The sequence below is a fragment of the Strix aluco genome, chromosome 30 (genome assembly GCF_031877795.1).
Source record: "Strix aluco isolate bStrAlu1 chromosome 30, bStrAlu1.hap1, whole genome shotgun sequence".
Classification (NCBI taxonomy): Eukaryota; Metazoa; Chordata; class Aves; order Strigiformes; family Strigidae; genus Strix; species Strix aluco.
The window spans coordinates 635766-660795 of record NC_133960.1 but is presented as its reverse complement, the minus strand read 5'-3'; the positions used below and the strand labels follow the sequence as shown (position 1 = coordinate 660795).

At 62.6% G+C, this 25030-nt stretch overlaps 3 protein-coding genes across 7 annotated transcripts; 2 read left to right on the top strand and 1 right to left on the bottom strand.

Annotated features, from left to right (window-relative positions):
* Positions 1 to 357: 357 nt before the first annotated feature.
* PRUNE1 (prune exopolyphosphatase 1) lies at positions 358 to 4098 on the top strand. The gene is made up of 8 exons (XM_074809263.1): positions 358 to 485; positions 1743 to 1847; positions 1934 to 2139; positions 2372 to 2556; positions 2643 to 2801; positions 2914 to 3008; positions 3093 to 3251; positions 3382 to 4098. Exons 1-8 carry the CDS (start codon positions 447 to 449, stop codon positions 3700 to 3702), a joined length of 1269 nt encoding a protein of 422 aa, XP_074665364.1. The 5' UTR covers positions 358 to 446; the 3' UTR covers positions 3703 to 4098.
* An 8501-nt stretch (positions 4099 to 12599) lies between these two features.
* CDC42SE1 (CDC42 small effector 1) lies at positions 12600 to 17889 on the bottom strand. 5 transcript variants are annotated; one of them, XM_074809314.1, is made up of 5 exons: positions 17803 to 17889; positions 14642 to 14849; positions 14440 to 14550; positions 13769 to 13843; positions 12600 to 13631 (listed from the first exon to the last, which is right to left on the bottom strand). In XM_074809314.1, the coding sequence occupies exons 2-4, from the start codon at positions 14693 to 14695 to the stop codon at positions 13772 to 13774; spliced, it is 237 nt and encodes a 78-aa protein (XP_074665415.1). In that variant the 5' UTR covers positions 14696 to 14849; positions 17803 to 17889; the 3' UTR covers positions 12600 to 13631; positions 13769 to 13771. The 5 variants fall into 5 exon arrangements, with proteins under 5 accessions (XP_074665415.1, XP_074665414.1, XP_074665416.1 ...); XM_074809313.1 differs by lacking the exon at positions 17803 to 17889 and adding an exon at positions 16823 to 16975; XM_074809315.1 differs by lacking the exon at positions 17803 to 17889 and adding an exon at positions 16671 to 16816.
* A 2729-nt stretch (positions 17890 to 20618) lies between these two features.
* On the top strand, positions 20619 to 24171 carry MLLT11 (MLLT11 transcription factor 7 cofactor). The gene is made up of 2 exons (XM_074809491.1): positions 20619 to 20773; positions 22343 to 24171. The coding sequence occupies exon 2, from the start codon at positions 22350 to 22352 to the stop codon at positions 22617 to 22619; it is 270 nt and encodes an 89-aa protein (XP_074665592.1). The 5' UTR covers positions 20619 to 20773; positions 22343 to 22349; the 3' UTR covers positions 22620 to 24171.
* Positions 24172 to 25030: the final 859 nt, after the last annotated feature.

Sequence of the window (25030 nt, the reverse complement as noted above, 5' to 3'; positions counted from 1 at the left end):
GGGGGGGTTGGGACTGTCGGGGGGGGTTGGAGTGCAAAGAGGGTTTGGGGGTGTTGTTTGGGGGTGTCAGGGGGGTTGAGGTGTCGAGGGGGATTTGGGGTGCCAGAAGCGTTTCAGGGTGCCCGAGGGGGTCGGGGGGGGGGGAATGAGGTTATTGGGGGGGGGTTAAGGGGTGACAGGAGGGGTTGGGGGTGTCAAGGGGGCGCCAGGAGGCCCTTGGGGGGTGTCAGGGGTGTTGGGGGGTCGGGGGGGGTTCGTGCTGTCACCCCCTCCCCACCCTCCCCCTCCGCCCCCCCCAGCCCCGCCCCCTTCCCGGCAGCCAGCGCGGGAGGCTGAGGAGTGGCGGCGGGGGGGGGGGGCCGGGCCGTGCCGGGTTGTACTGGGCTGTACTGGGCCGTACTGGGCTGGGCGGGGCCGGGCGGGTCGCGGCGCGGATCGGCGCCGCTATGGAGCGGTTCGTGGAGGGGAACCGGGCGGTTTTGCAGGTAGCGGGGCCGGGGGGGGGGAGCAGCGGGGGGGACACGGGGTGCCCAGGGATTTGGGGTGCGGGGGGGGGTCAGGGTGGCCAGGGACTGGGGTGAAGGGGACCCAGGGGTTCGGGGTGGAGGGGGGAGCTCAGGGTGCCCATGGAACTGGGGTGCAGGGGGTGAAGGGTGCCGAGGGTGAAGGAGGAGATGGGTGCCGGGGGGTTGGGGGTGCAGGGAGGAGTGGGGTGCACGGGGAGAGGGTGCAGGGGGGCTCAGGGTGCCCAAGGATTGGGGTGCAGGGGGGACTGGGGTCCATGCAGACTGGGTGCCCAGGAAAGCAGGGTGCAGGGGGGAGCTGGGTACCCAGGGGAGCAGGGTGCATGGAAATCGGGGTGCAGAGGGTTTGGGGTGCGTGGGTGCCCAGGGGAGCAGGGTGCAGGAGGAAACGGGGTGCCTCGGGGGAGTGGGGTGCACCCGTCCCCCCTGGAGAGAGGGGCTGGTGCTGTGCTGCCCCTCGGCCCCGCCACAGCCCGGGCTGGGGTGCCAGAGCCGCCCCGGGGGCTCCCCAGCACCCCCCTCCCCACCCCTGCAGCCCTGTCCCCGGTCCCACGACACGGGGGTGCAGGTCCCCCCCCCAGCTGCGGGGGTAACGCCGCGGGCGGCTCTCGGGTGTCCTCGGCTTGTACCGAATAAACGAGCGAATCTGGGTTATGGCATGAAATAATTGTCACCCAAAAAGGGCCTGGAGACACGGCGGCTCCCCCCGAGCGGGACGGGACGGGCGCCAGCAGCCGGGGGATCGCTGGGGTGACATGGGTGACATTGTTTTCTTGTTACTGTGGGCAAGAAAAAAAAAGGGGTGAAATGTGGTGGTTTTGGGGGGCAGCCAGCCCCAAACTGCCTCTGTGGGCGCTTTGATCTGGGGTTTAAATACCAAAGGCTCCGGGGCTGCCACAGCGTCCCCTGGGGCAGGAGGGTCCCCGTGAGTGACCAAGCTGGGTTTTCCCTTTCTCCCCGGGGCCCTGGTGCGCCCGTTTTTCGTGCACGTGCCCCCAAAACGTGAAGCTTTTGTGCCAGAAATGGATCCCGGCCAGGTCTCGTCCCGAGGGCTCCGGGCTGGTTGGCGCCGCAGGGATGTCGGCTGTGGGTGACGTCCACCAGCGGCTCTGGGGACACTGGCATGTGGCAAAGGCGGGGGGGGGGGGGGACAGGCTTGGGGGTCTCTGGGGGAGGCGGCGGCGGCGCTGCCGTGCCTGACACCCCCCGCCCTGGCAGGAGCGTGTCCGGCAGCGCCAGGAGATCCACGTGGTGCTGGGCAACGAGGCCTGTGACCTGGACTCCACCGTCTCGGCCCTGGCCCTGGCGTATTTCCTGGCGAAGGTGAGACTCGCCCGCTGGCTCGGGGACAAACGGTGGCTTGGGGGACGCCTCACCGGGTGTCACCCCCCCTCCCCGCCCCGCCGCAGACCTCCCCGGCTCCCAAAGCCGCCTTCGTCCCGGTGCTGAACATCCCTCGCGCCGACTTCGCCCTGCGGCCGGAGACGACGTTCCTGCTGCGGGCGCAGGGCATCCCCGCCGCCTCCCTCATCTTCCGCGACGAGATCGACCTGGGGGGGCTGCACCGCGCCGGGCTGCTCTCTCTGACGCTGGTCGATCACCACGTCCTGCCCGGGTGAGCCAGGGTGGCGGGAGGGGGACACACGGGGACAACCAGGGCCACCCGCCCGCAGCCTCGCTTCCTCCTCGCTTGATTTTGGCCCAGGGTGGGTAAAACCGTTCCCTTTCCGGGGTGTTTTTAGGGTGGGAGTTGAGGAACAAACGGGGGTTTCCGGGCTCTGCCGGGGGTGACGCATCGCGGCCGCGCCCTGGGGGGGGTCTCACCCTCCCCTCTCGCCCCCCGCCAGCGCCGACGCAGCCCTGGAAGAGGCCGTGGTGGAGGTTCTCGATCACCGGCCGCTAGAACGGGACCGCGCGGCCGGCTGCCAGGTGACGGCAGAGCCGGTGGGCTCCTGCGCCACGCTGGTGACGGAGCGGATCGCCCAGGGCCCCCCGGGCGTGCTGGACAGACCCACGGCCGCGCTGCTGCACGGTGAGGACGGGCGGCCCTCGCCGAGCCCCATCCGAGGGGGACGGTGACAACTGACAGCCCCCGCTTGTGTCTCCCCGTCCCCACAGGCACCATCTTGCTGGACTGCGTGAACCTGAGCCCGGCCGCCGGCAAGGTGACGCCCAGGGACGTGGCGTGCGTCTCCCTGCTCGAGGCCAGGTTCCCCGAGCTGCCGGCCCGCGACGCCGTCTTCGAGGCCCTGCAAGCGGCCAAGTTTGACGTCTCAGGTCTGGGCGCCGGGGTGGCAGCACCCGGGGGGGTGGGTCCTGGGACAGAGCCCTCTCCCTGGGGACAGGGACGCGTCCCCGCGGCTCACGCTCGGCCCCTCTCGTCTCCCAGGGCTGACGACGGAGCAGATGCTGCGGAAGGACCTCAAAGCCCTCTCGGGCGATGAGCTGGTCCTCGCCGTCAGCGCTATCTACGTGGACCTGGAGGTGAAGCTTGACAAGGGGGGAAACTGAGGCAGGGGGTGGCACGAGGGGGACACCGGGGTGACGCCAGCGTCCCTCCTCCTCCAGACCTTCCTGCGCCGGCCCGGCTTGCTGCAGGACCTGGACGCTTTCTGCCAGGCTCGTGGCTACGCGGGGCTGGTGGCCATGACGATCTCTTTTAACGAGCACAACGAGGCCTCCCGGCAGCTCGCGGTCTACAGCCGGCGTGAGCCCCTCCGCAGCGCGGTGAGTTTTGGGGGGGGGGTCCAGGAACCCCAAATCCCTCGGCTGGGGTAGGAGCCACTTCTCAGCTGCACTAAGCCCCCGATTTTGGGGGCGCGGAGGGGTCCCAGCCGCGGCGCTCCCTCCCCTGCAGGTGTGCCGGGCGCTGGAGGAGGCGTCGGCGCCGTCCCTGCAGCTCCAGCCCCTCCCGAGCCCCTGGTCCTGCGTCGGCGCCTACGCCCAGGGCAACGCTTTGGCGTCGCGGAAGAAGGTGCTGCCCATCCTGCGGGCAGCCCTGGGGGGGCCGGGCGCTGCCGGGGGGCCAGAGGAGGACGTGGGCCCACCGCCCACCCCCATGAACAGCCTGGTGGAGGACTGTCCGCTGGCGCAGGCCGTGCCCCCCCTCTGCCCCCAGGACGTCCTGGAGCGGGTCAGCCGCATCGCCGCCGGGCAGCCCCCCGCCTCCCCGAAATAAAGAGCGGCTGCCCGGAGGCTTTTGGGGGCCGTACGAGGAGGTGGGGTCCCTGCGCAGGTCTTGGGGAGGGTGCCTGGGCGTGGGGGGGTTGTTAGAGCTCAGCTGCCTTCGTTAGAGCGCGGCTCCCCCCCGGAGATGGGTCCTGATTGCAGTTTGCCCCCCGCCCCGGCGGCGCTGCTGGGGTTTGGTCCCCCCGGGTGGGTTTTTGGGGACGCTGTGGGCCGGGGCACCGCTCGCACCCACTTAATGAAGGCGCTGGGGGGGGTGTCAACGAGTTTTTGCTGTTCTTCCTCCCTTGGTGGGGCTGCGGGGGGCCCCGGGGGTGGGTCTGGGTGCGCAGTCAGCGTGGGACCGTCACCCACGTGCTCCGAGGATTAAATTTCCCTCTTTTCTTCCACTTTTGGCTCTTGGCTTTTCTTCCACAACCGGTCCGGTGCTGCCCCGCTCCCCCTGGGGGTGCCCGCCGCGGCCCCCGTCCTCCCCACAGGCATCTTGGGGGGCGAACCCCCTCTTTTCCTGGGGTGTGAACCCCCCCCGCCAAGTCAGAGGAGCATTTTGGGTCCCCATAGCATTGGGGGGGTCCCTTAGTGCAGCCGAACCCCCAAATCCAGCCCAGCCGGGAGGAATCCGGTTGTGCCGCGAGGAGCCGTGGCCTCTGCCGGCCACGAATGCGGCCAAACCAGTTTGGATGAGCCACCAGTGCCGACACCAAAGCCCTTCACTGGTGGGGAGCCCCAGGGCGAGAGAGGCTCCCCGGAGAGGTGAGCAGCCCCCGCGCTGGGAGTCTCTGAGGTCTCATAGAGGGTTGAGCGGGGCCGCGATGGGGGTCCCCCGGGAGCGTCCGCAGCAAGAGGGGGGCTGGCAGCCGGCGGGTGCCGGACACGGAGGACGAGTGGCCGGAGGAGAGCGCGGGTCTGAGCGTGGTGTGGGAGACCAAGCGGAAAATGAAACAACCCCTTTGCCGAGCCATGGATCCCTCTGATCGCCCAGCGCAGGACGCGGGACAGCAGAGACGGGACTCGGTAAAAGCAAGGGGGGGTGGAGACTCCCCTGAGCTTCTCGGGGGGAATGTCCCAAACGCTCGCGCGTGACACAAGATCAAACGAAACTGATAAAAGGGACCGTCCTGCCTCGGGAGGTGCCAGAGGCTGCACGATCGCCCAAGAAGCAGCAAAATTAGCAAAAATCTGCAGTCGCTGGGGGAAGGGTAAATGCGGGAGGGGGAGATCGTGACAACCAGCTCAATTCCAGACAGGAAAGACTCGTCCCCCCGCGCCTGGAAGGGGCTAATTGACGCAGCAAGCGCGGCGGATTTAAATAAAACTAACCCATGGCAGAAAATGCTGAGTTCTGCCCAGAGCGAGGGGGTCGCCCCCAAACTGGCCCCAGTGTTTTCATCCCCAACCCGAGGGGGAGCGCTTCAGAACTCCCCTTGAGGAGACCGTCCGGCTCCTGGTTTACAAAGTTCCAAACTTATCACAAACACCCAAACAAAATCCGGACTCCGGGCGTCCCCGTAGTAGCGTACGGATCACACCATCGCCCTCTGCAAGTTCCAGCACCGACACCAACAGCTCTACAACGTGTAATTAATTCAGATGCGACTTACTCGGAAGCAACCGGTGCTCGTGACCAGTGTTCACCTCCCAGAGGGCTGTCGCAGAGACTCCCCCGACCACGGAATCGCGGGGCCGCCCCCAAAATACTCCGGTGTGCGCTGGAGTCCTCACGATTCCTCTGGTCTGTTGAGACTCCGGAGAGCGGGTCCCATCTGGGTCACCAAATTCTGTTACTGAAAACCGTCACCAAGGAAACTCCCCAAAGCAGACGACGGTTCAGAAAGCCCACGGTGGTTTATTGCAGCGCTGGGTGCGTGGGGGGGTTTCTCCTCCCAATGTGGGCACCGAGAGGAGAAAGCACGCTCGTCAGATACGTGAAAAAAATGAATATTTATACAATTCCCGAGAAGTACCTGCCTATTTCCAGGACGCATTTGTTAACGCATCGCGAGGCTGCCCCCGCGCACGCAGACCTGCTTATCTTGTGTGTACAAAGTTTATAGGCAGGAGGCCCGTTATTCCTAGACCAACGGTTTAAGTCTTCGGGATCATCTACAGGAAGCTGAAAAAAAATCACACGGCAACAACCAATCGTTCTACGGGGACCTTTTAAGGTCTTGAAAGCGGTCCCGGGCGGAAGCCCGCCCCTGGGGGGGCTGCGAGGAAGCGGTGTGCGCAGTGGGATCCTCGCTGCCGCGCGTCAGATGGAGGAGGGAGCACCCAAAGTGCTCCAAATACAAGAACCGCTCGGCGATCAACTGGCCCAGGGACCTCCCCCTAGTTCTATAAAACCTGCCCCCCCCCATTTGAACCCCACCTAAAGAACGGGTGGTTCACTGACGCCTCCTCTAGAAGAGAGGGAGAGGTACGGAAGCACCGCGCAGTAGCGCTGCGTGTCGGCTCGGGGGACCGAGTCGTAGCGGGGGGTGAGGGGAGCGCTCCGGTGGGAGAGCCGGGAGCGGCACTGGAGCGCGGTTGTTAGAGCTGAGGCTGCAGAACCAGCGTTTATTTACACGGACTCCTCTGGCGTGGGCGAGGGGCCGTGCCGAGCGGCTCCCGCGCCAGGGACAAAACCAGTGGGAAGTAAATCGGGTACCGGCGTGGCAGCGTGAAAAATGGGAAGAAATCCTAAATATAGCGAGACAGAGAACCCTTTTAGTAGGGTGGGTCGCTGCAGACCCGGTGGGAAATCACCCAGCCCACCTACTCGGTAACCAGGTGGACTCGATGGCCCGTCTGGCAAGAATGGAAGGTGAGGAGGGAAAATGGGGACAGTGGTTGGAACGGCTGCACGTGGGACGGGGCCGTTGGGAAGCAGAGGTCTGCCCAGAGGCGCTGGAGGGCGCGTGGGGACACAACACCGTCGTTTCAGCGTGTGGCTGATGCCGCACACGCTGAGGAGAACACAGTCCTCTTAAGGACCAACCTCTGCACTTAAGGGACCATAAAGGGTTGTGGGACACCTGGCAGGTTGGTGTCCTGCTTTCGGCCAGGACAGAGTTAATTTTCCTTGGGCTGGGAGGGAGCACGGCTGGAGGGTCCTTGGAGTCGCTGGTCAAAGAGGTGGGATCTTTGGTGCTGTTGGGATCTTTGGTGCTGTTGGGATCTTTGGTGCCGTTGAGATCTTTGGTGCTGTCAGGGTCTTTGGTGCTGTCGGGATCTTTGGTGCTGTTGGGATCTTTGGTGCTGTTGGGATCTTTGGTGCCATTGGGATCTTTGATGCCGTTGGGGTCTTTGGTGCCGTTGGAATCTTTCCTGCTGTCGGGATCTTTGGTGCCGTTGGGATCTTTGATGCCGTTGGGATCTTTAGTGCCATTGGAAGCTTTGGTGCCGTTGGGATCTTTGGTGCTGTCGGAACCGCTGCCAGGGGGTTGCGGACGGCTCCCCGGGTGGTGAGCACTTGGTGTCTTGGACTTCCTATTGTTCCTGTTTGTTACCGTCACTAAACAGGTTTTTTTTAATTTAACCTACAAATTCACCCTTTTTTTTTTTGTCCCTCCCCTATTTTACTGGGGAGGGGGGAAAAAGCAAGCGACTGGCTGCGTGGGGATTGGCTACAGCCGAGCTCAAGCCGGGACAGTTGGACCCTGCGGGTCCTTCGCACCTCAGGGGACACGATCGGTCTTGGGAGTGGAACGGTCCCGGGACTGACCCGAGAGAAGCAGCTCAGCAAGCAACGGGGGGGGCGGGGGGGCACAGCGTAAGAGGTTTAAAAAGGTGGTTTAGTTGCTCATTTCAAGCCAGATGGATCCGCTCGGACAAGGGAGGCGCTTCACCGCCGGGACGCTCCAAGCGCGGGCGCGAGGGGCCGGGCCGTGTCCTGGCTTCGGCCAGGAAAGAGTTAACGGGCCGGGCGGGGCACGGCGGGGGCGGCTCCCGGACGCTCATTGGAGCATTCGCTGTCACGTGACGCCAAGTCGCTCACGCGCGTTTTTTGTGTTTTCGGTTTCCGGCGCGGCGGGGCGGGATTTGCGGCGCGGTCGGGCCGCTGCTGGGCCGGCGCCGCTGGGTGAGACCCCGCCGCGTTTCCCGGTTCGGATGCCGGCACGGCCGCTGCCTTCGCTAGGAAACGTCTTCTCAAGCTACAAATTTCTTCTTTTGTCCCTCCCCTATTTCACCACGGGGGAGTAAACAACTGGCCACGTGGCGACTGGCTACCAGCTGAGTTCTAACCGCACCAGGACCGATGGGTCTCTCACCCCCAGCTCGCCCTCGGGCGAGTTCGCCCCGAAGCCTGGGGCAACCCAGCGTGGGCGTGACGGGTGCCTGATGCTGTGACCGAGGCCAACAGCCGTCGGGGAATTAATGGCCGTCCCCCACTCAGCCCCCGTCCCTTGTCCCTGGGAAGGGGGAGAACAAAGCTCCAGCGAACCCACCCCCCTGTCCCCCTGTTCTGGGGGACCTGTGGGACCCCTGACCCCAAAAGCTCCTGTCAGTACGTGTGCCTGGGGGGCGACAGATGCCCACGGAGGGATCATTGAATCCACACCAAATCCACACCAAATTCCGCCAAATCCATAACAAATCACACCAAATCCACACCACACCAAATCACACCAAATCCACACTAAATCACCAAATTCACACCAAATCACACCAAATCCATAACAAATCACACCAAATCCATACCAAATTACACCAAATCTACACCAAATCACACCAAATCCATAACAAATCACACCAAATCCACACCAAATCACACCAAATCCACACCAAATCCCACCAAATCCACACCAAATCCACACCAAATTCCACCAAATCCATAACAAATCACACCAAATCCACACCACACCAAATCACACCAAATCCACACTAAATCACCAAATTCACACCAAATCACACCAAATCCATAACAAATCACACCAAATCCATACCAAATTACACCAAATCTACACCAAATCACACCAAATCCATAACAAAGCACACCAAATCCACACCAAATCCACACCAAATCCACACCAAATCCCACCAAATCCACACCAAATCCACACCAAATCACACCAAATCCACACCAAATCACACCAAATCCACACCAAATCCCACCAAATCCACACCAAATCCACACCAAATTACACCAAATCCCACCAAATCCCCACCAAATCCCCACCAAATCCCACAAAATCCACACCAAATCCCACCAAATCCACACCAAATCTCACCAAATCCACACCAAATCCACACCAAATTACACCAAATCCCACCAAATCCACACCAAATCCACACCAAATCCCACCAAATCCACACCAAATCCCACCAAATCCACACCAAATCTCACCAAATCCACACCAAATCCACACCAAATCCCACCAAATCCACACCAAAGACTTCAACAATTTAGTTAGAATATGAATAACAGGCCCCTTTTGTATAAACTTTGTACTTTTGTGCGTGCCAGAGAGCGTCCAACCCAGCAGCTACCGTATATGGGCAAATGGGGCAGGGTCTGTCCCTCAAAACGGCCCCCAGAGACCCCAATTTCAGTGCGCGATGTGTTGACATCGGCATTAGATTTCCTGGAAATAGGTGAGTACTCCTCGGGAATTACATAAATACTCATTTTTTGGATGTATCTAACGTGCCTTTGTCCCTCGACGTGCATCTTGGGAGGAGAAACCCCCCGCGCTGCGATAAACCGCCGCCGGCTTTCGGAACTCATTCGGTTTGGGGAGTTTTCTCGGTTACGATTTTCGGTAACAGATTGTTCCATCTTTTAAACGATTTTCTCTTTTGTGTATCTATTGCAGGTTGCGGGTGAGCCATCGCGGGACGTACGCTCACAGTCGCGGGGTGGATCGTTGGGTGCGTTGTCTGGGTTTGTTGGGAATATTTTGGTATCGTAGCGCCGGACGATGGATTGGAGAACCTGGTTCTTCTCCATCGCTGTTGGGGCAACGGGATCGTGGGGAGAATCCCCCGATTTCACCTGGAAGCTGATCCAAGGGTTTATGCATATTTGGAACCACACGGACCAGGGGATATGTGTCGCCCTCCCCGGTTCCGCATCCGAGGGATTCAAATTTACAATGATGAGTCTAAACTTTACGAAGATATTGACAAACGAGTTAAACCGTCTCAACAAAATGGAGGGAAACGCCACGTGGGGGACGATGGAGTCTCCTTTTCTTGAACAGAAGGAGGGGCAACCGTGGAAAAGTAACGGGACATGGGTTGAACACACGAGGGCTTTGTATCAGCTCCCGAGCAATTCTACTTGGGACGATTTGTGGAACCAAACTTGTTATCGGTCCTTAACCCCAGAGTCCAGCACGGAGCCAACAAACCCCCCCGCTGTTCCCGTTCCGTGCACCATAGTGCCGTGGTGGGATTCCCCCGCCGAGAGCGGTTATTTTGAGCACGAATACAGCGTGCGCTGGGCCGCAGACTGGTGTATCCATATCCCGGCCAGTCCAGGGGCAGCGAGCCCCGTTAACCGTGCCAGATACGAATGGGCTTGGTCTCTGAAACGACTGTTTAACCCCAACCGTCCTCTGTCTGCTGCTTCCGACCTCCCCGACGGGACCGGGATCGGGTGGGAGGTCGGTGTCCGGAGCTGTACGTACAACCAGGTCAGGCTCCCCAACGGGGAAACGCTCTGCTGGAACAGCCGAAAACGCAGGAGCGCTGCTCCGCGCCGCGACGGCTCCTGGCTGAGGTGTTCCCGAATATTAAACTGCTCCACCGGAGCGGGTGACCCCTTAGAAACTTGGTATATTCCGGAACTGAGAACGTTTATTCGAGACATGTGCACTTGCTGGGGTTACCCCAACTACGGCTATCGCAATCAGGACGACCGGTGTAACGGCTCCTTCAGCGACCCCAGCACAGCGCTCTCCTGCGGCATTCCGGTCACGCACGGCCCGGATCGACGGAAGGTCTGGAGCGCAGACGGCCAACAAGAGGAGCTCCCTCGAGACGACCCCTTTGATTGCTTCCAGGCGAGATACGCGGCCCCGCGAGGGATGGTCTGGGCGTGCTCCAACGGCAAGTTGTATTCCCAGTTGAACGTGTACGACATGGCCGGCCTGCGGTGTTCCATCGGCTTCCCCTCCACGTGTCCCTCCGGAGCGTTTAATTTTACATCTCGCCGCAACAGAATACAGCGAGATCTTGGGAGCCCGGCAGATGTAAAGGAAGGGATGGAGGGAATACAAATACCCGATTCCTACGCATCTGGACAAATATTTGCGTTAAAAACAGAGGCATTTTTTGCGCGCCATCTACAACGCCTGCACCGCTATAGAGACGAAAGAGGCCGCCGGCGGCAGGGGAGAGCTGCCTCAAGTGACGCGCCCGGCAGATTGGTTTGAGGGGCTCGGCCCCGGATCCCGGCCCGCATCGATGCTGAAGTCTCTCGGACTCACAGGGTGGGGGAAAATGGTTTATAAATATCAGTCTTATGATCTGCTGTGGATTTTTGTTTCTAGCTAGGCCTTGCAGTAGTTGGATGTACGAACCCAGACCCGCGACCTCTCTCTTTCCCTCCCTCTCTCTCCCCTTTCCTCTCTCAGGGGAATCGTTAGGTAACGCAAGGCAGACCACGGCTTGTCGTAAACCAGGGGTGGGTTTCGATAAAGTTAATGGATGTTCAGAAGCCTTTGTTGAGAAATAAAGCCTCTGTAGAGGAGAGGACCTCTCGTGTGGTACGTGCTCTATCCCAGCCAAGGGAACCAGCGAACCCGAGTCGCTCCCTCTCCCGCTTTGGGTCGAGCGGGACGTGACGCCGGGTCCTCTCCCGCAGGGTGGGTGTCTGGGGTGGGACTCCTGGGTCCCCTCCCTGAGCCCGCCGGGTGAGGGGGGGGACGATCGGCGCTGGCTGTGCCACCCTCCGCTCCGGCCAGGCCACCTCGGCGAGGGCTCGGGCAGCACCCTGCCCTTCGCCGCCTGCCACCTCCCGCCCAGCAGCATCCCCGGTACGGCCACACCACGGACAACCTGCTCGGGGGGTCCCCGGGGGGGTGGGATCCTCCCCATGTGCCCCGTGCCTCAGTTTCCCCAAGCTGACGGGCCGCACCGTCCCTCCAGGCACCTCGTGGGCACCCTGGAGAGGACGGTGGGCAACCGCCACGTCCTGGTGTGCCCGAGCAGGGTGGGGGTGCGGGGGCAGATCCCCTCCTTCATGCTACGGGCACCGGATCGGCGGGGAGCGAGCGAGGGCTCGCAGGGAGCGTGCAGGGGGGTGGCAGCGAGCGTGCTGGGATCGTGGTGAGCCCTGGAGCACCCCGGTCCTTCCCAGGCTCCCGCAGAGCTCCAGGCTGGGAGCATCATCCGCCCTCCAGTAGCTCAAGGCGCTGGTGACGCTCTCCCAGCCCTTTCTCCAGTAGGGTTGCTCGCACCCGCGCGTGCAAGGCCTCGCACGGGGATGTTCACCTACTCCCTGGGGCTTCCTGTGCCGGCTCCTGGTGAACCAGCCCCCTCGCACAAGGGTGTAACGAGCTGGGGGGGCCTCGGCCTCCCCCCATCTCCCCCAGCCCCACTTCCAGCAGCAAGGGCGAGTTTGCTGCCAGCCCGCGGGAGCTCTCCCGGCTCGTCCCCTCGGAGCCGGCGCGCGTCCCCCAGCCCGTCCGGTGTGCGAGGCCCCTCGGCAGGGCCGGGCTTTGGCACGGGGGTCGTGTGGCGTCGGCCACGGGGGCTCTTCTCTCCCCGCAGCTGGGACGGCAGCCGGGACATGACGCGGTGGCAGGGACAGACGGGGACGAGCGGTGGCCTCGGGTGAATAAAGGACGTGGGTGGGAGCGCGGTGCCCAGCGTGTGCGTGGGGGGGGTCTTTTTCTGGCAAATTTGGCAGCGCCGGTAGCAGAGGAGGGAGGTGAGGAGCCCCGGGCAGCTCGCAGACGCTCCTCGGGCCAGCACAAGGGTTTTATTTCAAGGGGGGGGGTTGTTCTTCCCAGGGGAGGGAAAACCGAATCGAGCATCGGCGCTCGCTTCCCAACACCGAGCGCGCCGCGGGGCTGGAAAAGCCTGGCTCTGCGCGGGAGCATCCCGGCGCGGCGTGGAGCGTGGCGAAGGGGGAAGCCTCTGCCAGCCGGCCGCGACGCCCGGCACGTGCTGGTCAATATTTAATCCCGGCGCTATTTAAATTATATACACCCGCGCCCGAATTCGGGAGCCCGAGTCCCTTCTCGGGTCGGGCCCCGTCCTGCCTCGGCCGGTGCCGGTGAAACCCTGGTGGCGATCCCGGGTGGAGGTGATCCCACCACGGTCCTGCCTCTGAGGCGGCGGAGGCTGCCTAGTCGGTTGTTTTGAGCTTAAAAAAAAAATATATTCTAAAAAAGAAGGAAGGTGGCAGTTTGCCGGCGGAGGAAATGCCGGCTGGAGGCACCGCGGGCTCGTTGATGGTGTCGGCATTGAGCTGCTGCCGGTGAGACACTGAAGCGTCGGGGTTTAATCCCGGTTTTGCACCGAAGCGTCGGGGTTTAATCCCGGTTTTGCTCTTCCGGAAGGGCACCAAATCAGCCTCCGCACCAGGACCGGCCTTGCCGCGATCCCCTGGGGAAACCGAGGCACCGCGGCCCGGAGCCGAGAGGGGCCCATGGGAGGTGCCAGCGTGGAAAAAGGGAAAACTGGGAGGATTTGGCACATCTCGGCTGCGCCCGGCAGCTCCTGGTGCGCTTCGGGAGGGCGGCTGCGTCCTTTCGGCAGAAATGCCGGTTGGGCACGAGGTGGGGGCTGCCGTCCCCGCTCCCTCCCCGCGTCCCCGACCCGATGCCTCTGGGAAGGAGGGATGTGCCGGGGGGACGACGACCAAAAGCCACCGGGAGCCAGGCGAGGATCGCTCTGCATAAATTACCGCGGGGTTAAAGCACTCGAGGTCGGCTTCTCCTCCGTTGGGGGAATCAGGCAGTTCAAGTCTGGGCTGAAAAAGCCAGGAATCTGCAAAGTCCAAGAGGCTGGGTTACGGAACCACACAAGCGGTGGCTCATTTGGGTGTGTTAATTAGTGGTGGTGCCCCGGAGCGGGACAGCGGGTGCCCAGGGCCGCCACAGCTGCCCGCACAGCCGCGTACTCACACGCTACAAGACCCGGGAGTTGCTCCACTGTCGCTCCCGTCCACCCTTGGACCTCATCTCCTGGACGGCGCCGGTCTGCAGGGAGGGTGCAGAGGTGTCACCACCACTGCGGGACCCATCACCCAACTGCGCCGCCCCGTCACCCAAGCGTAAAGCCTGTCACCCAAACGTCAGGCTGCTTCACCCCACCCCGTCACCCAACCGTGAAACTCTACTACCCCAAAAACAACACCCACCACCCCAACAGTGACACCCACCACCCAACCATGAGATCCACCACCCCAACAGTGACACCCATCACCCAACTGTGAGATCCACCACCCCAACAGTGACACCCATCACCCAACCATGAGACCCATCACCCCAAAAATGACACCATCACCCAACCATGAGACCCATCACCCCAAAAATGACACCCAGCACCCAACCATAAGACCCATCACCCCAAAAATGACACCAGCACCCAACCATAAGACCCATCACCCCAAAAATGACACCATCACCCAACCATAAGACCCATCACCCCAAAAATGACACCATCACCCAACCATGAGACCCATCACCCCAAAAATGACACCCATCACCCAACCATGAGACCCAGCACCCCAAAAATGACACCCAGCACCCAACCATGAGACCCAGCACCCCTGCCGTGTGTGTGGGTCGGGTACCATGGGCAGGCCTTCGCCCGCGGCCATGTCGCCAGAGCCGATGTGCGTCAGGTGGACGAAGTTCATGGGCTCCCCGATCATGGAGCGGTCGATCCGTCTCCTCCTCTTCTTCTGGAAGCGGATGAAGGCCATCAGCCCCCACTGAGCCCACAGCCCCAGGACCCCACACCCTCCCCGAACCGCCCAGGCTGAAGCTACTCACAGGCTGTGGCTTCTCTACGACGCAGCAGCCCAACTTGTGCCAGAAGTCGCTCATATTCGCAGCGGCAGTGGCCAGCTTCCCTCCGTGCTGGGCCAGCTGCCAGGGAGGGGGGGGCCACGCCGGTGCAGAGACCCCCACGCGGGGTCACTCCATGGGGACAGCTGGGGGGACCTGGTCGGGGTGGCACGGCGTGGAGAGGAGCAGCCGGCTGCGGGAGCGAAGGGAGGGGTGATGCCTGTGGTCCTGCCTCCCCAAATCACCCCCAAATCCACTGCCCAAATGGGGCCAGAGACCCCCCCAGGGACCCTGGGTATTGCACAGAGACCCCCCCAGGGACCCCAGCTGTCACACAGAGACCTCTGAGGACCCTGGGCATCGCACAGTGACCCCCCCCAAGGAACCCCCTGGGCATCACACAGAGACCCCGAGGGACCCCCCAGGCATTGCACAGAGACCCCCCCGGGGACCCTGGGCATTGCACAGCCACCCAGAGGAATTGTCCCCGTGGCCAGGGCAGGATCTGGCCCCAGCCCCTGCCCCGGTGCAGGACGCGGCTGAGGGATGCTGCAGCAGGATGGGGGGGACGGAGGCAGCCACGGCAAATCCCAACTCCCTGAGCCAGGCGGCTATAAATATCCCGGCCTTTCCGAAAAGGGGCCGGAGGTTGAGCTCTTCCGCTTCGGCTCGAAAAGCAGACGGGGGGAAAAATAAATGGGTTCTGCCCGGCCGGCGCAGTTCTATCTCAAAACCCTACGGCCCTGGCTGGGGTAGCCATGGGGGGTGTGGAAAGCGGGGTTCACCCCCAGAATGGGTGCTCTCCCCCCCACCCCAAGGAGAGACAAGTCTATTGCTGCAAAAGCACCCGGCGGCGCACACAAAACTCACCCACCCACGGAGGGCCGCGCCTGAGCACAACCCTGTATCAGCCGCTGGAGAGTCGCCACGCCAGCGTGGGGGGCAGCTGGTGGCTGTGCCGAGGCAAGGCCAAGTTTTGCCGGAGCTCGGCCGCGGCGGCAGACGGGTGCCAGACCCCACCGTGCCGGCAAACAGGAAAAGTCCCTTCCTCTGCCCCTGCGCCGGCGACGCCGGATGGGTCCAAAGTCCACGGCAGCCGGCCGGCGCTTCCTGCCCGCGGCGGGGAGGAGCGTGGCCCGCGGCTGCTGGGTGCTGGGCCCAGCACCCCCCAAAAATGGGGTGCAAACCCCCGCCTGGGGTGCCCAGGGATGTTCCGACCCCACAGGGTCGCGTCGCCTCGGCGCTGTCCCCATTCGTGGCCTTGCTGGGACCCGCGGGCAGGATCTGGCCCCGGGGTGACCCCGCTGCCCCCAGGGGCGACCCCGCGCCCGGGCAGCACCCGCAGCCCGTCCCCTTGGCGTCAGGGCGCCGAGGGGGAGCGGGGGCCCAGTCGTGCCCATTCTCCCCCGCACCGGCCCCGGGTCCCAGCAGGGAGACTTGAGACGCGACCGAAGGAGCCCCCCCGAGCGCCCCGTGCCCCTCACCCCGGCGTCTGGGCTCTGCCCCCCAGCCCCCCTCCGCGAGCGCAGCCGCTGAGAACGGGCAGGTTGTGACATGTCTGGGGTGGCGTAAACCAGGGCCGTGCCCACACCAGACCCGCGCACCGGCACCCCCCGGCCAAACTCGGCCTCTCCCCCGGGCTGCGGACGGACAGACGGACGGACGGACGGAGCAGGGGTGGGGGTGGGGGGGCGCTTCTTCTTTCTAACCCCATTTCCTTAGGAAATGAGGCTGCCGGAGCCGGCCCCCGCCATCACGCCCCGGCTCGCTGCCGGATCCGGCAGCACGGTGGAAACGCCTTGGGGGGGTGAGGGGGTACCCCCAAAAATTCGGCATCGCAACCAGTCCCCGGAGCGCTGGAAGAGCCCCCGCGGGGAGCCCCAGGCACGGGCTCAGCCTCATACGAGTCACCAGCGAATCCCCGTGTAAACCCCCGACCCTAAAACCTCGACCCCCCCACTCGGACCCCTCCTTCCTGCCCCCAAACCACCCCCCAGCACCCACTGGGCCTCACGTCCTCGCGCCCAGCGAAGGGCGACGGCTGGGGCCGGATCCGGCCGCTCTTCCCGGCTCGGGGCGGTTGTCGGCGACGGGTCCCGCAGGCCGCAGCTGCCCCAGTTCCAACCCCCCCAACCCCCGTGGGGGGGTCTCACGCGCCCCCCTCACCCCTGCAGTGAGTTGTGTCCGGTCTCAGCCCTCCTGGGCGTTGGGGCCTGGCCCCGCGGTGGCCCCGGGGAGGGCGGCTCACGGCTCGGCCTGCGCCGGCACACACAAAATGACTTCCCTGTTGGGAAACTACCGCTCGGCGGCTCTGCGTCACCGGCGGGACCGGGGCGAGCAACGAGGCTGGTCGGGGTGGGGGGGCCCTCCAGGCCCCCCAGCACTGGGGGTCACCCGCCCCAGGGGTGCCCGCTGGGGTCCCCCCGAGCTCGGAAGGGAGGGTGGCATGCGGGGACGGGGCCGTGCTGGATGAGAGCCCCGGGACCCCCCGGCTGCGGGCCCGGGACCCCCAGGATGGGGAGGCAAAGTGGGGGGAGAACCCCCTTTGCGTGGGACGGTCGCGGCTGCCGCCACGGGGACACCGGGTGCCCGCAAAGGTGGGGGACCCGTGGGGTCGGTAGGGCGGGGGGGGTCCCGGAAGGGCTGGAGGTCTCGGGGGTCACTCTAAGGCTGGGGGGTCCCTGCAGGGCTGGAGGGTCCCAGGGGGGCTGGCGGGGCTGGGGGATCCCGGCAGGGCTGAGGGGTCCGGGAGGGGTTTGGGGGTCGGGGTAGGGCTTCGGGGTCCCCGCAGGGCTGGAGGGTCCGGGGGTCCCGGTAGGGCTGGGGGGTTCCGGACAGGGCTGGGGATCCCGGCAGGGCTGGGGGGTCCCGGCAGAGTCGGGGGGATCGCGGCAGGGCTGGGGGGGTCCCTGTAGGGTTGGGGGTCCCAGCAGGACTCCCCGGTTCGCCCAGGGGGCTGCAAGGGGGGGTCCTCCCGCCGCCCCCCTCCCGTCCCGGTGCCGCCCCCGGTGCCCTCCCCCGCCTTCCCACGGCGCTTTCGGGGGCCCTTCGGCGGGGTCGCACCCCTCGGGGAGCGGGGGGGGGGCGGGGGGAGGGGGGGGGTGGGGGGAGGGAGCCGATCCCGGTCCCGGTGGCGGCCCCGTTACCTGCCCCCGGCGCAGGGTGCGGGGTCCCGATGCGGGTCCTGGTGCCGGTGCCCAGCTCGCAGCGGGCAGGCGTGGCCCGGCCCGGCCCGGCCCGGAGCACAGCTCCCACCCTGGACACCGCCGGCATTGCAGGGGCCGCGGCCCGCGGGGGGGCGCCGGGGGTCCCGGCGGGGCTGGGGGGTCCCAGAAGGGCTGAGGGGCTGGGGGTCCCAGCAGGGCTGGGGGTCCTGGGGTCCCAGAAGGACTCGGGGGGTCCGGGGGGGACTGGGTAGGATTGAGGGGGGTGTCCCTGTAGGGCTGAGGGGTCCCGGGGTCTCAGAAGGGCTGGGGGGTCCCGACAGGGCTGGGGGTCCTGGGGGTAAGCAGTATTTGGGGGTCCCGGCAGGGCTGGGGGTCCTGCTAGGGATGGGGGTCACAGGGGTAGTGGTCCAGGGACTCAGGACTGCGGGGGGGGCCCTGGCAGGGCTGAGGTTTCTGGGGGTCCCAGGTGGGACTGGGGGTCCCTGGCAGGGCTGGGGGGGGGGGGTCGGCACAACTGGGGTCCCCGGTAGGGCTGAGGGTGCCCAGCTGGGGGTGCAGGGGCTCAGCACTGGCAGAGGGACCCCCATAGCAGGGGCTTCTGGGGGGCCCTGGTAGGTCTGGGGGTGCCCAGCCAGACTGGGGTCCCCACCAGGGCTCAGCCGTGCTCCCGTTTGCTCCCGAGGCTTATTCACGCTTTTTCGGCGGATGTGCCAGAGCCCTCAGGGACAGAAGCACCCAAAAGGGTGGGAACCCCTGGGGCCACCCCACAGCCGGCGTCAAGCATTGCACCACAGCCAGCTCGGGGCCCTTCCGCTTGCACAACACCCGCCGCGGCCCTGCCACCGCCACCGTCACTCGCCATCGTCCTGCCACTGCCGCCCACCACAGCCCTGCCACTGCCACCATCACCTGCCATCATCCTGCCACCACCACTGTCACCTGCCGTGACCCTGTCACTGCCAATAACACCCGCCGCGGCCCTGCCACCGTCACCCGCCGCGGTCCTGTCACCAACACCGTCACCAGCAAAACCCCACAGCTCCAGCCACCGGCCAAGCTGGACTGGGAGCTCCGGGGTGTCCCCTCCTGGGGGTCCCCAGCCCGTCAGAGGGTCCCACACCTGGGACTCCCCTGGGTGAGCCCCAGAGTGTCCCTTCCCGCGTCAGCCCCCGAATCCCAACCGTCCCCATCGCTCCCACTCCAGAAATCCCGAACAAGGCGGCACTGTCCCCGCTCAGTCGGGTCTCTGTCCTGCACCCGGCCGAGCCGTCGGGACGGCCCCGGCTGATAAAGCCCCGAGTGTTCGAGACCTCGTGTCAGCTGAAGAGCCCTTTTTTCTTCTTTTTTTGGCTTCTTGTGCTGCCAGAGGACATTGTCCCCCGGGACAGCCCCCCCCCGACAACGTGTCTGCTGGGCCGGGGCAGTCCTCCCGAAACCACCAGGTCCAAAACTGCTGCGGCGAAGAGATTTGTGTCCCCGCAGCGCGGAGGGACCCCGCATCGCCACGTCCCCCGCGGGGTTTGGCCCCAGGTCCCTTCTCAGTGAGGGATGTCGCAGGTTTGGGTTGTCCTGCGTGAGCCACCCCTTTCATAGGTGACACCCTGAGGGGAAGGGATGGGTCACACCCAGCTCCCTACGGAGTCACCAACCCAAGCTGCACCCCACAGCCCTGGGGAACCCCAAAAACACAGCAGCTCGCCCTCCCGCAGGGATCAACATCCTCTGCTGGGCCCCACGTTGGCATTTTCCCCAAGCTGGGCGCTGGCGGGGCCGAGCTGAGTCTGGGTCTATTTAGGAGGGGACATGGGATCCTCTTGGCTCACGGCGGCGGGGAGAGGAGGAGGAGGCAGAAATAGCCCGGCTGAAAGCTGAGCGCTGACAAAAGCACTTGGCACCGGCAGAAACAAGCTGTGCACGGGGAACGGGGAGGAAAAGGGAGAAAAACCCCACCCCTAAAGCCCCAGAGGAATGTTGATACCAAGCAAAGCCCAGGGGAGAGGAGGGCGAGGGCTGCTCTCAGCCTCGCAGGGGAGTGGATCCCGCCTGTGCCCCCCCAGAAAGGGTGTTTTGGGGCTCAGCGGTGGCCGGGGCAGGTCCGTGGGGTTGCACTGGGGTTTTCGTTGCTGCCCTGCTCCGGGGGCCACCGTCCCCCGACACCGCGTCGGCGCAGGGGCCGTGGTTGTGGCCCGGTGCCCGCAGGTGCCGTGGCGGGGAGCAGGGGGCAGCAGGGCTGCGTGAGGTGCCCCCCCTTGGTTCGAAGCAGCCCCTCTCCCAGCCCTGGCAGTGATGCCGGCTCTGGGTGTCTCCCTCCTATTTCTGGCTCCGCGTCTGCCTTCAGACACAAAGCCGAGATATATTTGCCGTGCAGCATCAGGACCAAACACCTCCAGACTCAGCAACGCCGAAAAAAAAAACCCCAACCTTACCCAGGTTTTTTTGCACCAAACCTCCCTGCGCTTGACCTGCAAAGTGCCCTCTGGCAGCCCAAGGTTTGGGGGTACCGCAGCACCCCCATTTCTTCGCAGGCAGGTAAAAAGAAACATTTGCCAGCACCTTGGAGGCTGAAAACGGTCCGTTATCCCTCCGAATCCTGAGCTGGGGGCTTCAGGAGCGAATCGGGAATCGCTGCGGGAAATCTCCCATCCTCTGTAGGTTTAATATATCCCCGTCTTGGGGGTCCAGCGCGCAGGATCCCCCCCCGCGCGGCCGTGGCGGCCGTCCTCCCCCTCCCCGGCGCGGGTGGGAGCCGCTGACTCATCTGCCCATCGTCTCCCCCCCCCTCCCCGACGAAGGGGAATCCATCGAGCGGCTGCGAGGGGCTGCATTGCAGACCCAGACGCGCCAGCAGACAAAAGCGACGCTGCGACGCCCGCGGCTTCCCAGCACAAAGAGCCCGGCCGGCATCGAGTCCTTCCATCCACCCATCCACCCATCCACCCTTCCTCGACAGGTGAGGGGTGGTGGGATGCGGGCGGAGGGGGATGAAAAGCAAGAGGATGCTTTTTTTTTTGGAAGAGATTTGGGTGGAGGGGGGTGTTTGCACCCCAGAATTTTTTTTTGGGGGGGGGGGAACATGAGCAACAACCAGCAGGGATTAACCAGATGAAAGTGTTTTTGCCCCCAAGGGACAAGCGGACCACACTGATCCCAGGGGAAATGCTCTTTTTTTAGGGGTGACACGCAATGCAGGAGGGTTTTTTTTCCCGTATTACCTTTTCTGGAGATCCAAATTTTTTATTTCTTGGCACGAAACTCCCTTTTCCCCCCTTTGAAGCTTTAAAACCCGCAATATCTGTCACCGTTAAACCATTTGCTGCTCTTGTGCAGAAAGACCCCCAGGGGTGTCTCCCCGGGGAAGAGGCGATTTCAAAGCGCGGTGGCTCGATTTACCCGGGGGGGGGGGGTGACACAGGAGCCTTTCGTAGCCTCTGAGCCACATCGGGGATCTTAAATTTAGCAGCTGGTCACCCCGCATCGCGCGGCCGGGGAGCGAGGGAGGGCGTGATTCAAGGTATGTCTGAATCATCCCTTAGGATTCCGATTCCCAGGGCTTAAAACAGGGGAATCAGTGGGAAAAGGAGGATATTTTGGGTCGGCTGGTTGATTTTTTTTTTTTTCCCCACCTCCGCTGCCAAACGCGGGGAGGTGAATGACATAATTCTGCCAGGGAAAAGCAAGTCAGCGCAGCAGTGACTCAGCTCAGGCCGTGCAGGAGAAAACGCTGAACCACGTCTGCTCCTGCTCTCCCCCAGTTCTCGGTGGATCGGGGTGGGGTTGCGGGAGGGGCTCTGCGGCACGGCACGGCGGGGTGGTGGGCACACAGCCGGCACCGGCGGGGTGGGTGGGGTGCGATGGCAACACCGAGAGATGCTTCTTCCAGCCCCTTCTAGAGGGTTCGGCCGCAGTCCCCTGGGGTGATGTGATGCCACGCGGGCCAGCAAGGGAGGGGACGGCTCTGTGGGCAGTGGGGGGACGCGCAGGGACCCCCCCTCGCTGCCGGCTCCGCGGGGGGCTCGGCACAGGGAAACAGCGAGAGCCTTTTGCATGGTTTGGTGGAAAAAGGGTTCATTTGGATCCTGGTTTCTGGGATGTGGGGGACAGCCCGTCTCTGCTCCCCGCTGATGGCACCCCACAGGCATCGAGGTGCCCGGGATGGATGTCAGGAGATGCGGTTGCGAGGGGGCTCCCCCCCCAGCCTTCATTCCCACAGTCCCTTTTGTGTGGGTGGGGAAACCGAGGCACAGGGCGACGAGTCCCATTGCTCCAAATTGCGTCTCAGAGAAGGGCCATGACCAAGGCTGTGGATAAGACCAGGGGTAGAGCTCAAATCTGCACTTAGACCCAGCCTAGACTCCATGACACCACACTCTCCTGCCCCAGCGATATTTTTGGGAGGGTACCCTGTGGGATTTGGTCAATATGGCAACACCTGAGAGTTTCGGCCGCTTTGGGGCAACTCCTGTGCCTTTGGTAGAGCTTTTCTCCTCCTCCTCTCCCCTCACCCCCTTTGCCTTCACAGCCCGAAAATGCTGGACACCATCAGCAGCCAGTACGACTCCTTCATCTACTGGAGGATGCCGATCCCGCGGCTGGATGTGGCGGAGCTGGAGGGGCTGGGGCTCAGCGACGTGGCCCTCTACAAACCCAAAGGAGGGCTGGGCAAGCTCGTCGGCGAGCGGGACCGGGTCAGCCAGGACATCTCCGAAGAAGAGGACAGTCTGCTGCAGTTCAACACCTTTAATTTCTGGAGAGCTCCTATCGCTAGAATTAGCTCTTTAGATTTTGATCTAATTTGAAGCCCTCTGTTCTGCCCCTCCTCACCCCCCCTGCCCTCTCCCACTCCGCTAGGCATGCCAGGATTTGGTTTTGTTGTCAGTTTGGAGGTTGTTTTTTGTGTTTCTGGGCAGTTTTTGACATTGCTAATTAACTCAGCAGTTCACCCCGGGCCTGATGGTGATGGGCTCCCCGCAAAGCTTCAACCTCTCTCCACCTTCCCCCTCTTTTCCTCCCTTCTTGCAGTAGCGCTGGAAACACCATGATGGTACAAGCAGGGGGTAACAGCACAGGGGGCAAATACAAGGGGAGGGGGCAGAAACAGCCACCCCATTGCCCCACGTCCGCATGCCAGAGGGTGCGGGAGGTGCTGGGGGGTTTCTGCCACCACTCTGCACCCTGCGGCTGTGTGACCGTGGGCGTCCCCGTGCTCTGGGACGAGCGTTTGAGCTCATTTCTCGTGTGCTTTTTTAAGAAACTCATTTGTGCAAAGGGAGCGGCGCAGGACCGATGGGAATCGTCTTCGTTTCACAGAAAGCATCGTCCCCGCTCCTCTCCCAGGGACGCAGAGACCCTCTGCGCTCCCCTGGCCCAGTTTCTCCAAAAGCTGCTTCGCCCGTTAAACCTTCCCCTTGGGAACGCAAAGTGGAAGAGGCAGGGATGTGCTCGGGACACGGGCACAAACCTTTCTTGAAAGAAATCATCTCTTTGAGCCTTGTGGCTTTGAGCCTGAGCAGGAGAAATGATGGCCAGGAGGGTAAATGCACATGGAAATGTTCTGACCTTGCTTGGTGGGGTCCAGGCTGGATGTTCAGGGCCCAAAATTTGATTTTTTTCTCCCCCATGTGCTTTATCCCAGGCGTGACTCCTGACTGGGTGTATCGTGGGGTCCGGATGGGTAATGAGGCTGAGCTGAAAGATAAGATGGGGAATTTAGTTTGATCTTACCCCCAAATGAAAACGTTTCTGGTTCCCCACCCAATTAATCAACTCCTCTAAAAATAACAACAACAAACTGCTGCATTCACTCAAGTGGAAGCCTTTTGTTTTCCTCGGGGAGGTTTTCACCTGTGCTCTCTGCAGGCTGAGGTTTATTTCTGAGCATCACCTCAAAATGGGGAAAAAAAATGCCAACCCTGATAATTTCTGGCTTTTACACATTTCTCTTTTTTTTCCAAGATTGTTTTCTGGGAGAGTGAACACAACTGGTTTGTCTTCTTGAATGTGCTTTCTTTGGGTTTAATTGGGGTGAAGTTGTGATGTGGAGCATCCTGAAACTGTCCTAAGAACTGGGGGGGCATAAGGCCAGGGGGAGGCTGAGGCACCACTTAAAAAGTGCCCCCAAAAAGAGGCAAATATTGGGAAAAAATGCACTGTTATGAAAAGGGAGCGCAGCTCTCCTGTAACCTCCAGAAATGACCCAGCCTGCTGACTTTGAACCACCCATGTAAAACCAGAGGTGAAAAATGTAAACCCTCCTATGCAGAGCTGTTTGATTTCTGTGTTCCCACCTGGGAAAACCCACAGGAGAAGTTATTTATTATGAAACTTTAAATAAAATGATTTAAAAACATACACATTCCTGCGGACACTTGAAAAATCCACGTAGACCAGCGTCAAGTTCTTCCCATAATTTGCCATTAAATTGGTTTAAATCTTTTTATGGTGAGCTGAGAACGGACAATCTGTCTTTGCAAGTGCTGTGGAGGATTTAAGTGTGGAAAAACTAAGCCTAGGGGATTATTTTAATTTAAAGACATTTCTATTATTTAAACTTCAGCTTTTCCAAACCCCACAGCAAAATGTCCAGAGAAGAAAGAGGCCCCCGGGTTTCACATTTACCTCAAAACAGGCGCTTTTAACATATTAGGGGCACCTGAGGGGGGGACGCACCACAGAGAGGGAGGCTTGGAAACCCTTTCTTCAGGGGAACCCCCTCCTACACAGGAAGGAATTCAGACTTTAGCTACATACATCTATCTATCTATCTATCTGTACAATATTTATAAATCTATCGAAGAACCAACCAAACATAACAAACATCCCCTCACCTGAGGGAGGCGCCGCCGCCCTTTTATAGTTGGCGCCTAAACGCCTCTGCCGGAACTAACTACAGAGGCGCATCACCCTCAACGGCCGTACAGATCACGTAAAGCTCTTGTGATATCCTTCCGCTAGAGAAAATACTCCCTTCCTAGGGCTCCCCGCGTTGCTCGCCGCCCTCCTCCAGGCCCCTGAGCGGGGAGAGCGCCGGGGAAAAAAAGGAGAAATTGCCTAAACCCGCTCCGTGCCGTCTGCGACAGAGCAAGGGGAGGCCCAACCTGCCCTTCCTCTGCCGCCACCGGAGGACTCTTTTGTTACAGCGCGGTATCCTTCCGCCGCCACCTCCCGGCCTCGCTTCCGGGTCGGCCATTTTGTGTGGCCGCGGTGGGAG

Coding starts and splice junctions, on each gene's coding strand:
- MLLT11 (XM_074809491.1), top strand. CDS start 22,350: ATGCTGGACACCATCAGCAGCCAGTACGACTCCTTCATCTACTGGAGG.
- CDC42SE1 (XM_074809312.1), bottom strand. CDS start 16,056: ATGGGCACGACTGGGCCCCCGCTCCCCCTCGGCGCCCTGACGCCAAGG. Junction 14,850..15,526: donor GCGCGGCCCTCCGTGGGTGG/GTGAGTTTTGTG, acceptor TCGCTCCCGCAG/CCGGCTGCTCCTCTCCACGC.
- PRUNE1 (XM_074809263.1), top strand. CDS start 447: ATGGAGCGGTTCGTGGAGGGGAACCGGGCGGTTTTGCAG. Junction 3,009..3,092: donor CTATCTACGTGGACCTGGAG/GTGAAGCTTGAC, acceptor CTCCTCCTCCAG/ACCTTCCTGCGCCGGCCCGG. Junction 3,252..3,381: donor GTGAGCCCCTCCGCAGCGCG/GTGAGTTTTGGG, acceptor CCTCCCCTGCAG/GTGTGCCGGGCGCTGGAGGA.